The sequence below is a fragment of the Prionailurus bengalensis genome, chromosome E1, assembly GCF_016509475.1.
Source record: "Prionailurus bengalensis isolate Pbe53 chromosome E1, Fcat_Pben_1.1_paternal_pri, whole genome shotgun sequence".
Classification (NCBI taxonomy): Eukaryota; Metazoa; Chordata; class Mammalia; order Carnivora; family Felidae; genus Prionailurus; species Prionailurus bengalensis.
Window position 1 is genome coordinate 20,586,700 of NC_057347.1, and position 13,339 is coordinate 20,600,038.

General features: G+C 42.6%; 1 protein-coding gene across 2 annotated transcripts in view; it reads right to left on the reverse strand.

The window, feature by feature from the left end:
• Positions 1-13,339, reverse strand: part of MYO1D (myosin ID) — a 361,516-nt gene that overhangs the window by 233,147 nt on the left and 115,030 nt on the right. For both annotated transcript variants that reach the window (XM_043583686.1, XM_043583687.1), the window contains exons 11-13: positions 11,413-11,583; positions 7,619-7,689; positions 4,154-4,228 (exon numbers count right to left, since the gene is read on the reverse strand). In XM_043583686.1, the coding sequence (XP_043439621.1) occupies positions 4,154-4,228; positions 7,619-7,689; positions 11,413-11,583 (317 nt within the window). The remainder of the gene's footprint in view (positions 1-4,153; positions 4,229-7,618; positions 7,690-11,412; positions 11,584-13,339) is intronic.

Below are 13,339 nucleotides of genomic sequence, written 5' to 3' on the forward strand. Positions count from 1 at the left end.
AGCGCTGACCATCAAAATGACCGCATAAGGGCGTACCGTTTCTCCTGAAATCTTCCATTCTAGTCTTTAGCAGAGAGGATTCAAGGCAATGGTTTTCGACCCTTAGTTCAGAGGAGGCCTGGGTGTCTCCCTAACACTTACTGATAGAATTACCAGAAAGTAGAACATGTGTGCTTTGAAAATTCTGACGCAGCCCAAAGACTAGAGATCGCAGACTTTGAGTCCATGCGTTTCTGCCCCAAATTCCACCTTACTCACTGTTGGCCATACTTAGAGATTATTCCCATATTACTTGGTAAATGGAGGGAGGAGAGAAGGTTGGAAATGAAGGAAATAAGATGTTTATTATGATTATTGTTAAGTAGTTGAATTCATATATAATGAACCAAAAGCGATCCATACAATCATTCTAAAGAGAAAGGACTTTTCAGGCCAGTAAGTCATGAATGTAATATTAAAACAGTTTTCAAACGTCTAAAAGAACCCTTTTCTTAAAAGGGAAACTTATTTATCCAGAAACCCAGTAGGCTTAATAGATAAGACAGAAGTTGCATGGCTTAGAAGTGAGGAAGTCAAGAGTGAAGTCTGTGCACCTGGCGTGCCACCTGCCGGCTCCCTTCCTCTCCATTTACACACACAAGCAGCTAAGCACTACGGATTCTACGGGTAATAGTTTTCACTTTCAGTTAATAAACTAGATTCTCACTGCTATTTGACTCTCCAAGCAGGTTTTCCAATAGGGGAGGACAGCCTGTCATACCAATGCAAATATTCCATGTCATGGTCGGATTTTTCACTGGAAATAAACCCACATGCAGCTTTGTTTCTACATGAATCCTGTGAGCTTGGGATTACGTGAGCCCAACACTAGGAGGTGGAGCTCCTCTCACTGAGCTGGACCTGTGGGCCAGAAAAAATTCACGAAGGTAATGAAGGCTGGGGCGCCTGAATGGCTCAGTCAGTGGAGCGTCTGACTTTGGCTCAGGCCGTGATCTCACGGTTCGTGAGTTCGAGCCCCGCATCGGGCTCTGTGCTGACAGCTCAGAGCCTGGAGCCTGCTTTGGATTCTGTGTCTCCCTCTCTCTCTCTGCCCCTCCCCTGCCCATGCTCATGCTCATGCTCTGTCTCTGTGAAAAATAAACAAACATAAAAAAACAAAAACAAAAAAACAACGAAGGTAATGAATGCCACCTTCTGTAGCCTCTTGCTACATATCCTGGGTGCCTTCTCCTGGCAACACATGCTGATGTTGCCACTTGGCTGACTGAGGCCGTTTACTCCACGGAGCAACGCCAGACTCCATCACTCGTCCCTCAAAATGGGTGCATCTTACCTGAAAGTTCAAGCATTGGAACTCCTTTCTGAAAGTCCCTTTTCCCCATGACCAGCTTTTCCACGGACCCCTCTTGCATTCCCATGTCTCTGTAACTTTCTGGTGCTGACAGCTCCATCACTTGGTGGCTTCAATATCCATACAGACGTACCATTTAATAGGAAAACTTCTTGAAAGAACCGTTTAAACGCAACATCTCTACATCTCATAGTCCGTATTCTCTGGAGCCCACCTCGACCAGACATTTGTTTTCATGACTCTACTGAGACCAGTGTTGTCAAGGGCCCACCTGACCTTCATGTCAGCAAATCCGATGGTTAATCTCGGCCCTCACAGCATTTCCCTTTTGACGGTATTTCACAGAGTTTATGATTTTTTGGGGGGGGGGGGTGCCTGGGAGGCTCAGTCGGTTGAGCATCTGGCTCCTGATTTCATGTGAGGTCATCGCCTCACGGTTCATCGGATCGAACCCCGCATCGGGATCTGCGTTGATGGTGTGGAGCCTGCTTGGGATTCTCTCTCTCTCTGCCCCTCCCCTGCTCTCTCTCTCAAAATAAATACATGCATATTTTAGAAAATCACTTTGTTTTTGGCTTGGCCTCTGTGACACCAGGTTTCTGGTTTTCCTCCTACTTCACTGGCAGCCCTGTCTCCTTTGCTAGTTCCTTGTTTTTTGCTAGACTCCGAACGCTGGAGAGTCTCAGGGATTAGTCTTTTTGACCTCTTCTATTTATCTGTGCTCACTCTCATTAATCTCATCTAGTCTTACAGCTTTACATACTGTCAATAGACTAGGGACCATGAATTTATAGCTCCAGTTCCTCCTTAACCCCGAGTTCCAGATGCGGACCTACAATTGCCTGCTTGGCATTTCCAGCCGAGCGCCCAACATTATAACATGTCCAGGACAACACGCTGGGTCTCCCCCACCCAGCTGGTCCCTCCTCAAGCATCCCTCCCCCAGTGCTCAGGCACCGTCTCAGATTTCTGTTTTTCTCCCTCACACCACACATCCTATCCATCAGCGTATCTTGTTGGCCTCACTTTCAAAGTATCACCCGCTCTGACCACTTTTCATCACCTCTCTTACTACCATCTGGATTACTAGTCTATTTGGTCTCTTCATTTCTACTCTTGCCCTTTATAGTATGTGTTTTACACAGTAGCCCTAGTGAGTTCTTTAAAATATAAATCGTGCCCTACCATGAATTCCAATGGCTTCTCTTCATACTTCATCCTTACCTTGGCTCACAGACTCTTCTTGATCCACACCCTGCCAACCTCCTTAAATTCATTCTGTATTACTCTTCCCACCTCTCACTCTGCTTTTAGCAGCACTAGCCTGTTCTCAAGATACCCACGCTCACTCCCACCTTGGAGCCTTGGCACTGGCTGCTCTCTGCCTGGAATGCTCTCCTCCGCCACGTGTTCATGGCTTACTCCCTCACTTCATTCAGGTCTCTGCTCAAAAGTCACATCTTTTTTTTTTTTTTAATGTTTATTTATTTGAAAGAGAGAGAGAGAGAAAGAGCACGCACACACACGAGTGGGGTAGGGGCAGAGACAGAGAGGGAGAGAAAGAATCCCAAGTAGGTTCTGTGTTGTCAGTGGAGAACCCAACACAGGGCTCAATCTCATGAACCGTGAGATCATGACCTGAACCAAAATCCAGAGATGGACACTTAACTGACTGAGCCACCCAGGTGTCCCAAAAGTCACCTCTTTTAAGAAGCCTTTTCTGACCACCCTTCTCGATAATGCCTCCCTTGACCCTCCTTGTCTATAACCTTCAATCTCCTACCTACTTTATTTTTCTTCACGGCAACTTGCCACTACCAGAAAGTTACTTATTTTGTTGCATAAGTGGTCACCTCCACTGGAGTAGAAGGTTCGTGAGGGTGGGGCAATAGCCTAAATTTTTTCTCAGCTGGATTTCAGGATATAGAAGAATGTATGGCTCATAGGTGTGCAACACATTTTTGATGATCTCCCGACCAACTGACTATGCAGATTTAGTATATGAGTGACTACACGTATCTCTAGTCCCAAAGAAGAAACTGGCTAAGAATGTCTTCTTTATGGCCCTCTTTCCAAAGCATTCCTACAGGGTTTGAACTTACTATCCTTTGCCTGGTTTTACTTAACCACATCTTTTCCACATTTTCTTGGATTGTGAAAAGGTTCTGTCCACTCAGATTCTGTCAACACTGACATCAGATGCCACGCTGATGTTAAAAGTGGTCTCTTGGGGCGCCTGAGTGGCGCAGTCGGTTAAGCGTCCGACTTCAGCCAGGTCACGATCTCGCGGTCCGTGAGTTCGAGCCTCACGTCGGGCTCTGGGCTGATAGCTCAGAGCCTGGAGCCTGTTTCTGATTCTGTGTCTCCCTCTCTCTCTGCCCCTCCCCCGTTCATGCTCTGTCTCTCTCTGTCCCAAAAGTAAATAAACGTTGAAAAAAAAAAATTAAAAAAAAAAAAGTGGTCTCTTAGTTGGAGGCAAAGGCATTACCATGGGAATCTGCCACTGGCCTACTTCGGGGACACCGGGAGGGGTGCCAGAAGGATGGTAGTAGTGAACAGAAAAACTGAGGCAACCCAAGGGAAATCAAGGAAAATGATATCAGCAGCAGGGCCTTGCCCTAAATTGATAGATTCCATAATCACAAAGTAATATATTATTTCATTCATATGATCAAATAGAACTAGAAAGTTTGCCAGAAGCTCTTAAAACTGTCACATAAAAGTAATCATGTGCATATGTATTATGCAATATATATGTCAAAGAGCTTAATGGAAAGATAGTTAATAAAATTTCAATCCTACCTGTTATACATGAGGCGCTTGAAATCTTGAAACAAAGTGTCTTTATTTTTGTCAATAAACCCAACGACTGAATAGCTAATAGAGGGAAAAAAAACACAGAAAACATGCATTATTCACTAAGCAAGAGCCACATTTAAGCTTTTCTACAAATCTACAGGCCTTTCCAGTGTTAATGATGCAAGCAATCATCTGTGGAGCTGATACTGTCCATTTTGTTCTGTGTTTAAAAATTCCAAATTTACCTACTAAGTAGAGGGCATATTGTTTTTATTCCTCAAAAGGAGAGCAAACATCAATCATTATGATTAAGACTGCCATTTTCTACTGCTTGTTTACTGCTTACCTCAAGAAGGGGACTCTCAAAAAGATAGCTGTGTTTATCATCCAGCACTCCTAAGATCAAAGCAAAACAGCAACAGACAGGAACTACTAGTCTCTTCGTAGGGAGGTCAAGTGACTTGCCTAAGGTTCTCTCAGTGTATTCAGGGTGGGATAAAAGAATCCAAGGAGAACTGCAAAGGACGGTAAGATTTAGATAAGCAGAGGGGAAAGAGGAAGGGAGATCACACAGGGAAGCAGATCAAATGAAGGGGGAGGAGCAGGCACATGCATGGAGTGCTTGAGAGAAAACCAGGAGGGACAGTGTCAGGTGCTGAGTGCCCACATAAACTTGAGTTGGTGATGAAGGAGGGATCGGAGCTGCTCTGTTACAGGGCCAGGTGTGGACTCCAGGGGCAGCAAGGGTGGTGCTGGGGGCAGGAAAGTAATGGAGGACTCAGGGTGACAAGGACAGAGGCTCAGGTGTGAGGCAAACAGGAACTCTAGATGCACCTGCTCCCAACGGCTCTACCTTGTTGCCTGTCCTTAACAATCAGATCAGTGTAGATAATTCTCAGATGTCTAACCCAGACCCCTCGCTGATGTTCTCACCTCACATATTTGATTCTCTAAGAAGATTCCTTCAGGCTGCACAGCCCACAGGAGCTTCAAGGTCACCAGGTCCAAAACGACTTCCTTGCCTCCCACATCCTAGATCTGTTTCCTAAGACCTTCAAGTCACTTTTGACTGAAACCTTGAAGCCACCTGACTCTTTACCTATTGTCTAACCTGTAACATTCAAACTTCATAGCCCTTATTTTGGCCTTTAAGTTCTCATTACGATTTGATCTCAATCTACTTTTCCAGACATTTCTACTTCTCTATGCTACAAAAAGGATACAGTCCACTTAAATGGACCTAGTTACTATTTCCTGAATATTTCTAGCACCCTTCCCACTTCTCCCTTTAAAAATAATTCCTAGAATCTATGGACTAGCTACCATCAGCCTTCCTGGGTTTATCACACAGAAATACTACATCATGTGCTTATTCTAAATTCTGACAATACTGTTATTAGTCATGTGGTGATTATGTTAGACCATCTTTTATTGTCCTGAGGTATGCATGTAAATGTGTGGATATATACGTACATGCATATTTATGGGTATAAATAAACACACACACAACCATATATGTACATATGCATCTTACATGGGAAGCTCTTCGTGAGCCGAGACCACACCTTATAATACACTGTGCACAAAGGAGATATCCACTAAGAATCTAGAAAGGGACTGAAGGGCTGAAAGAGAGAAGGGGAAGTCTGAGGCACTGGATATCCCTCAAAAGGGTCAGCTAGCATCCAGGACTAGGAGTCTGGAAACCTAGCTACAGTCTCAGCTATTCCAGAAACTTGCAATGTGACCTTGGGTCAAAATTTACATAAGTCAAGACTTTACATAAGTCAAGACTTTACATAAGTCTTTTACTCTGTAAAACAAAGGGGACGGGCTGGCTGGTCTCTATGGCCTCTGACCAGCTCTGCTTTTATGCTTCTGAACTGTATGAAAGTGTCCTGTAAGTGAGGCCTGCATTTTCAGCGGGAGATGTCTGCACCGCGCTGGATCCTCCCTCTTAGTATTCTGGAACCCGGGAACAGGACCAGAAAAAGTGGAATATGGTGCTATTCCAGCACTAATGGCTAGTTTGACAGATGGGGTGATAATCTTGAGCCATATTATTTTATGATTCAGTTTTAATTTAAATCAGGAACAGCTATTAAAATCCCTTCAAATGTCTTTTCAGCATTTGTAGAGATGATCATTTGCCTTTCTGTTGTGTAATCTCTTCCTGTAATGGGTTTGATGAATAGAACTCCTAACGTATAAAAGAAGGACAAAGGAAAAGAGGAAACTTTAAACAATAATAAGATAAGAGGCAGTGTTCAGTGGACAAACCATCCTAAGTGTAGTAGGCTGAAGAACTGCAACCCCCCCACCCCAAGACATCTTTGTCAAATTCCCTGGATTCTGTGAATGTGACCTTACACAACAAAAGGTGTGATGATGCTAAGGATCTTGAGAGAAGTGTATCCTGTATTACCCAGGTGGGCCCTAAATGCCATCACAATTGTAGTTTTAAGATAGAGGCCGAGGGAGATTTAACACAGACACACTGAAGAGAAGGCAGCATTGTGACCACAGAGGCAGAGATTGGAGACATGTAGCCACAAGCTACTAGAAGCTGGCAGAGGTGAGGAACAATCCTCCCCCAGAACCCCTGGCATATGGCCCTGTGGACACCTGGAGTTCGACTTCTGGCCTTTGGAATAAGAATGGATTTCTCTCTTGTTAAGCCACTTGTTTTTTTATAGTAGCCCCAGGGAACACAAATGCTAAGGTGGTTATATTTTTAGTCATATTTTCTTATCAATGTCTACTTTTCTTACATTGTGACCAGAAAAACTGGCTTATGAGAATTTTACTTTTTCAATTAACATTTGAAAAGTAATATGGCAAAACTAATTTTCCTGTAGTTACCCAACTGCTTGTAGTTCTTCACACACAGTGGTGGCTCTCGGCTCTGGAATGCCCTCCCTCCTCCCTCCTCCCTTCATCTTTTCCCTAAGCCTCTCACTTTTAGGATTCAGCTTGGATACACTTCCTCCCTCAAAACCCCTCTATACTCCTTGCCCTGGGCTAATGACTTCTGTTCAATGTTTCCATAATGCCTTGCACATCTCTAGTTTGACCCTTCTCATTCATTAGAGTGACTTATGTATCTGCTACACCCACCACTGAACTGTTAGCTTCTCCAGAAAAAGACCCATCTTACCCATCTTTCTATATGTTCTTAACATTCTTCCACAATTTATTTATCCATCAGCTAATGTGAGTGGCATCTATGCCATAGTGGCCACACTATGTGCATGGCCGCCATAGTGTGTGTTCAAGAAATGGCTGAAAAACAAGGAATGAATGAAGCTATGCCCTTTTTTTAAAGTGAGGAGATGAAAATATACTGGCCTATGAAATGGTGGAAAAATGCAAATAAATAGGAAAACAGTTTTTATTTTCTCTGGTTATATTTTCTAAAATGAAGTTGCATGCCAGTCATCGTGTTAGGTACCAAAGTAAGATACTCACACAACATCACCCGCGTAATGTCGAATTCGAAAGTCTCGATCAAACTCCAGGATTTTGTCTGAGGCGCAGAGCTAAGAAAATCAATAAGGAGATTATTTTGAAAACGGCTATTTTCACTTTCCTAAAAATATACTCCAATTTCATATAAGATGATGATAGTGTCACAAATCATGATACCATTATGAATGAGATAATGCCCCACCACGTGAGGCTTATACGGCAAAACCTTCAAGCTTACACCGGAAATCCACACAGCTGGACTTCATTTCCCAGCCACCCTTACAGCTGGATATGGCCAAGTGACCAGGTGCTGGACAATGGACGGTGAGTGGAAAGGAAGTGTGGTTATGTCAGGCCAAATCTGGTAAGAAGTGGGTGATCCTTTCTGCACTTCCTTTTCTCCTCCCATTAGCTGGATGCAGAGAAGGATAGTGGCAAGGGGAGGGAAGAGCTGGAAAATGGAAGAAGTCCAAGTCCCTGGGAGAGAAGTGCTAAAATCTTGGCTGCTGCCTGGGTGCGGCCCAGCCTATCTGGAGTCTCTTTCTCTTCCACACTCCACTCAAGGAGCACCACACTGAAGGCTTGCTGTCTGCTAAGTGCACATGTCTCAGTCAGTCCTCACAACTGATAAAGTAAGTTAAGTATTATGAGCTCTCTTTTACATACTAAGGCCCAAGTCACATGGCTTGTAAGTGGTAGCTCTGATGATTCTTGGGACCAGACGTAATGTCTGTGCTCTCCACGTACACAACGGCCTGGCTAACCTGTCTTTTGCTAAGCTGGGACTCAAGTTCAGGTCCATCATTTCAAAGAAGATCAGCCTCCTGCAGCTCTTTCTCATGGAAGAGGAATACGTTCCGGACAGGCAGTTTTTATATAGCCTGGTGGTCTCCACTGCTTTCTGTAATTTTCCTTGTTATAGTAACACCCAGACTTCTTTGTCTGCCCTGTGAAGGATCACTTGACATCCTACAGGTTCTAAAGCAGACATCCAAGAATCCATAAAGCACTGAGTGCACTTACGTACAAAAACTTAAGTTTCAGTATGGTGGCTTCTATATTGATAACTGGACTAGTAAAGGAATAATTAGTTTATTAGTTAGACAAGTGAATAATTCCAGGAAATGAGAGTCAGATTTCCGAGGTTCAAATCTTGGTTCTGTTTTTAACTTAACTTTTTAAACTTAATACTTTATAAATTTTTAATTTCATTTCAACTTTAATAATTATTTCTATCAGAGAGTTGTCCTAAAGGTGAAATGAGATATGGAGACCAACATAACATACATAACATACAGAGGGATCTCCAAAAAATTGAATTCCTCTTTCCTTCTGTCTCTCATTAACCATTTTACAAAACCCTTTTATTTATAAAACTCCTCATGGAAAAGGACCCAGGAGATGCCTACGCTGAGTATTCTCACATTTGGATACTGCAAAGTCTCAACCGATCTGAACACAGAAGATTTTAGCTTTTTCTTTCTGAAAAGAAGTTATGTTATCATTTAACAATACCTTAAACAGTAATTTCATGGTTTATTGGATCATTTATCTGTCTCTCCATGATAACTTTAACGTCTAAAAAACAATTCAGCCCCATAAATAAATACAAGGCAGAAACTTATTTAACACGCCCATAACTCAAGATAACATGTAACCAATAGCAAATGATAATACCTGGCTTAGCATACAGCAGTATAGCATTATTTAAAGAAAAGGTTCATAGTGATGAAAATATCCTGACTGCTTGGTTATTTCATTTCTTTCCCTCATTAGGGCAATAATCCCAGAAATTAATTGGGACACTTTAAAGGTCCCAATATCTCAGGACTTGTCTGGGGGATGACAAATCCTGGAGGAAGGAGCTCCCTGGTTTGAGAGTCAGAGAAACCTGGGTTTCCACATTTAAAGGAAAAAAAAAGGGGTGCCTGGGTGACTCAGTAGGTCTAGCCTCAGACTCTTGGTTTCAGCTCAGGTCATAATCTCACAGTACCTGAGTTCAAGCCCCACGTCAGGCTCTGTGCTGACAGCTGTGGAGTCTGCTTGAGATTCTCTCTCCCCCCCCCCCCCCCCCCCCCCCCCCCCCCCCCCCCCCCATCTCTCTCTCTCTCAAAAGAAAAAAAACCAAACAAAAATGTTTTTTAAAAAAATAAAATAAAGGAAAAAAAAGAAAATTCCCATTTTTGCAGATAAATCACCATTTCACAATTTCTTATTAAATCGGTGGCAACTGCTTAAAAGTACTATGTACAGTTGCTACTTTAAGAATGAGATTATGTTTCAAAATATTTGGTGGACAAATTTAATTCAGGTGTATAAATGGCCAAGGTGAATCAAAATGAGGTCACTTCTCATATGAGACTCATAATTAATTTATTTAAATGAAGTGGAGCCTTGCATGTTTTAGTTTTAAACTGAATATTCCATAAGATCTATTTGGTATAATCGTGACCAATTCAATTCAATTTTACAAACATTGATTAGGTACCATCTGGTAGGCAGGATGTAGGTGAGTCTCCAAAACCTGGGCTGGGATTATAAAGGGCGTGAGTAACCCAGCTCTCTGACAGGACATCTGCCCACGTAATAATACCATCTTTTAATGGATTGCTCTAAATAGTGTAGGTTGCTTCTAACTTGGCTCACTGCTCTGTCCCCAGCATCCAGGATTACGCCTGGAAACAGCAAGTCCTTGTATCAAATGTGGGAAATGTTCTGACCAGAACCCTCATGTCAAAGGTCAGACCGTAGTATCTGACAGCCGACCGACTTGTAGAAGGGATCCAAGTCAGTCCTCAGTAACAGACCAAGGAGAATCTTTTAGAAATAAACTGGCCTAACATAAATATCAGTCAGTAATCTATTTCTTGATGATTTGTGCTTTTATCCAGTTAATTGTGGATTCTTACTCTTCTGATTACACAGTTTCAAAGGGGACAAAGTCAGAAAATAGATTTGTGCAAAAAAAGAAAAATGGCAGTGTGTCAAAGATTTACATGGAAATATGGAGGAGCAGAAATGTTTGCTCCTTTCTTTATGGAAGTGATGGTGCACGGAGCCTGTTTCTACTTTAGTCTATGGCTGCTAGACACGCCTGTATTGGTAGAGTGTCGGCGGACCACCAGGATGACGGTCTGCCCCTCCCAGGACAAACACAGTATCTGCGAGGCACGGCACAAAGATCTGATAACCACGACCGCCACCACCCATTACAGAAATGTCATCTGTTTAATGACATTTTTAGAATGTGAAAAATAGGGAGCTTAAAAGGACACCCATTCGTTTGAGGGAATGAATTCCTTGTAACAACGAGAATTACAGCTAGAATTCCCCTCATTTCAAGAAAGTCACATAGCCTGAAGAACTATGGCAGAGGACACATACTACGTTTTATAACTGATGACAGTAAAAAGTCAAGGACAAAAGCTGTTTTTGGTGCCAGAATTATCCGACGCAGGAACAAAATTCTAGCACATGAACAAGGCCTCTGTACCTATTGGTTATAAATGACATCATGCTTTCTAAAATCATGTTCATTTTTCCTATTTCTAGCAAATTGAATAGTCTGGAGCTCCCTCTCCTGGATATTATGATTTTTATCAGTCTTGTCATCCCATAAACCAGACAGGCAGGATTTACTTACAGTAGTAAGTTGCTTCATGATTGCTTATGCTCTTTCTTGCTTAGTTGAGTGGACCTCTTTTAACCCAACATTTAAAACCATTTAATTGTGTCCAGCAATGGGGAAAATCCTACACATCAAAAGTAGAGGAAGTTCTCATGAAGCACACTACCTTTCGGCTGGAAAAATGACCATGTTTGCCCAATTTGCTGTTAAGTGCTTCGAGGAACATTTCATCGGTGACCTTGCCGACATTCATGCAGGCGTCATCTAGGATAGCAATGATCCCCTTGTGCTGCTGCTCCACAAGGTCCACGATGATCTGATTGTTGAAGTAATCAATCTGCAGGACACAGCACGGAAGTAATCAATCTGCAGGACACAGCACAGAAGCAGGTCCAGAGGGAACAGAGAGCGGGCCAGGCAAAACACCGATGCCTCCACTGGTTTCAGGAGTTTAGGTCAAGCTTCCTTGGTATTACGTATGTGAGTAGCATTAACGAGGTCTGATGCTAAAATGAGCACGTGTTCTACCACAGGTTTAGTTTTTAACTTATTTGTTGACTCTGTCATGAACACTTTGTGTTACCTGAGTATAGCTCAAGGCAAAAAGGATAAAGTTGGTGATATTTCTGTCATCACTAACTTTTGTTTGAATCCTATACCTAACCCTACTCCTTCATACTCTCAATCTCCCAATCTGTGTGCCATTAACCACAAGAGCCACACTCCACTAAAGACCGACAAGTAACCTTAAAGTGTTATTCGATATGTTACTTCATGACGTTAAGGTATCATACCACAACTTGAATTTTTAGTTGTATGGCCCCAGATGACTAAAACGCAAAAGAGCATCTTCTCCAGCTTCCCCAAAGTTAAAAAGCATTCACGGGTCTAACAGAGTTTTGATATTTCTCTGGGAAAAATACAAAAAAAAAATCTAATTCGGAGATGAAAGTTTCCACAAAAGAGAAGAATAAACTTTTCAGGGGCACCTGGGCAGCTCAGTCAGTTAAATGTCTGACTCTTGGTTTCAGAGCAGGTCATGATCTCTCGGTTCGTGAGACAGAGCCCCATGTCTGGCTCTGCACTGACAGTGTGGAGTCTGCTTGGAATTCTCTCTCCCTTGCTCTCTGCCCTCCCCACCTCAAAAATAAATAAATAAACATTAAAAAGAAGAAGTTCCAAATAACATCTGCCTTTTCAGCAACTTCAGGGTTTACACAAAATTCCTCTGCTACATCTGTTTATTTGGATGGTCTACAGCACAAATCTCACCACACTCACGCCGGACTAACTCAGGCTAGCTGTACATCATTTGAAGGTGGGCAGTCTGCTATCACACTTTTAGTCCTGTGTGTTCCTGTGTCCCCCTCATTCAGGAGGTACCTAAACTCGAGTGTCGTCTCCATCACCTACCATAAGACCTATACGTTCACAATGGACTATTACAGTCTCATATGGACTCCTGCTCCAGGCGCTCATGCCGGTTATCTGTCTGTGGGTTTCAGCTCTCCCTCTACTCTTCCAAGTTCTCTTCTGTATCCATGGACTGAACATCTGCAGACTGGGTGGCTTCTACTTCCTTTCTTATACTTTTGCTAGTTTGCTAAATCAGTGAGTCTCAAGAGAATGACTTTTTCCCCCTAGGGGCATGTGGCACTGTTGGGGGACATTTCTGGTGGTCGTGACCACATATGCCATGGGAAGAGGCCACTAGGCGTCACGATGCACAAGACAGCCCCATAACAAAGACTCATCTGGTCCAAATGTCAATGATGCAGAGGTGGGGAAACCCTGGCCTAAATATTTACTTTTACTGTGGACATGTATTACATTTCCTAATTAGGGAGAAAAAGTTTTTTCCATCTTTCGAAAAAATATCCTTACTATTCTCAAAAAGCAGTAACTCTATACTAATTATTAGCTGAAGTCTTAGACTTTGGGAGTATAGAATTAAAGACTAAGTCTTCTGTCCTAGGAATAAAATAATTAAGTCCTCTAAAGTTCCAACTGTAAAACTAAAGCAATTAGTCTTTGCTGAGAAGTTCAGAAACTTTTAGTTTGTAACTTTAATGTTACTTCAGTGCTTAAAGTCG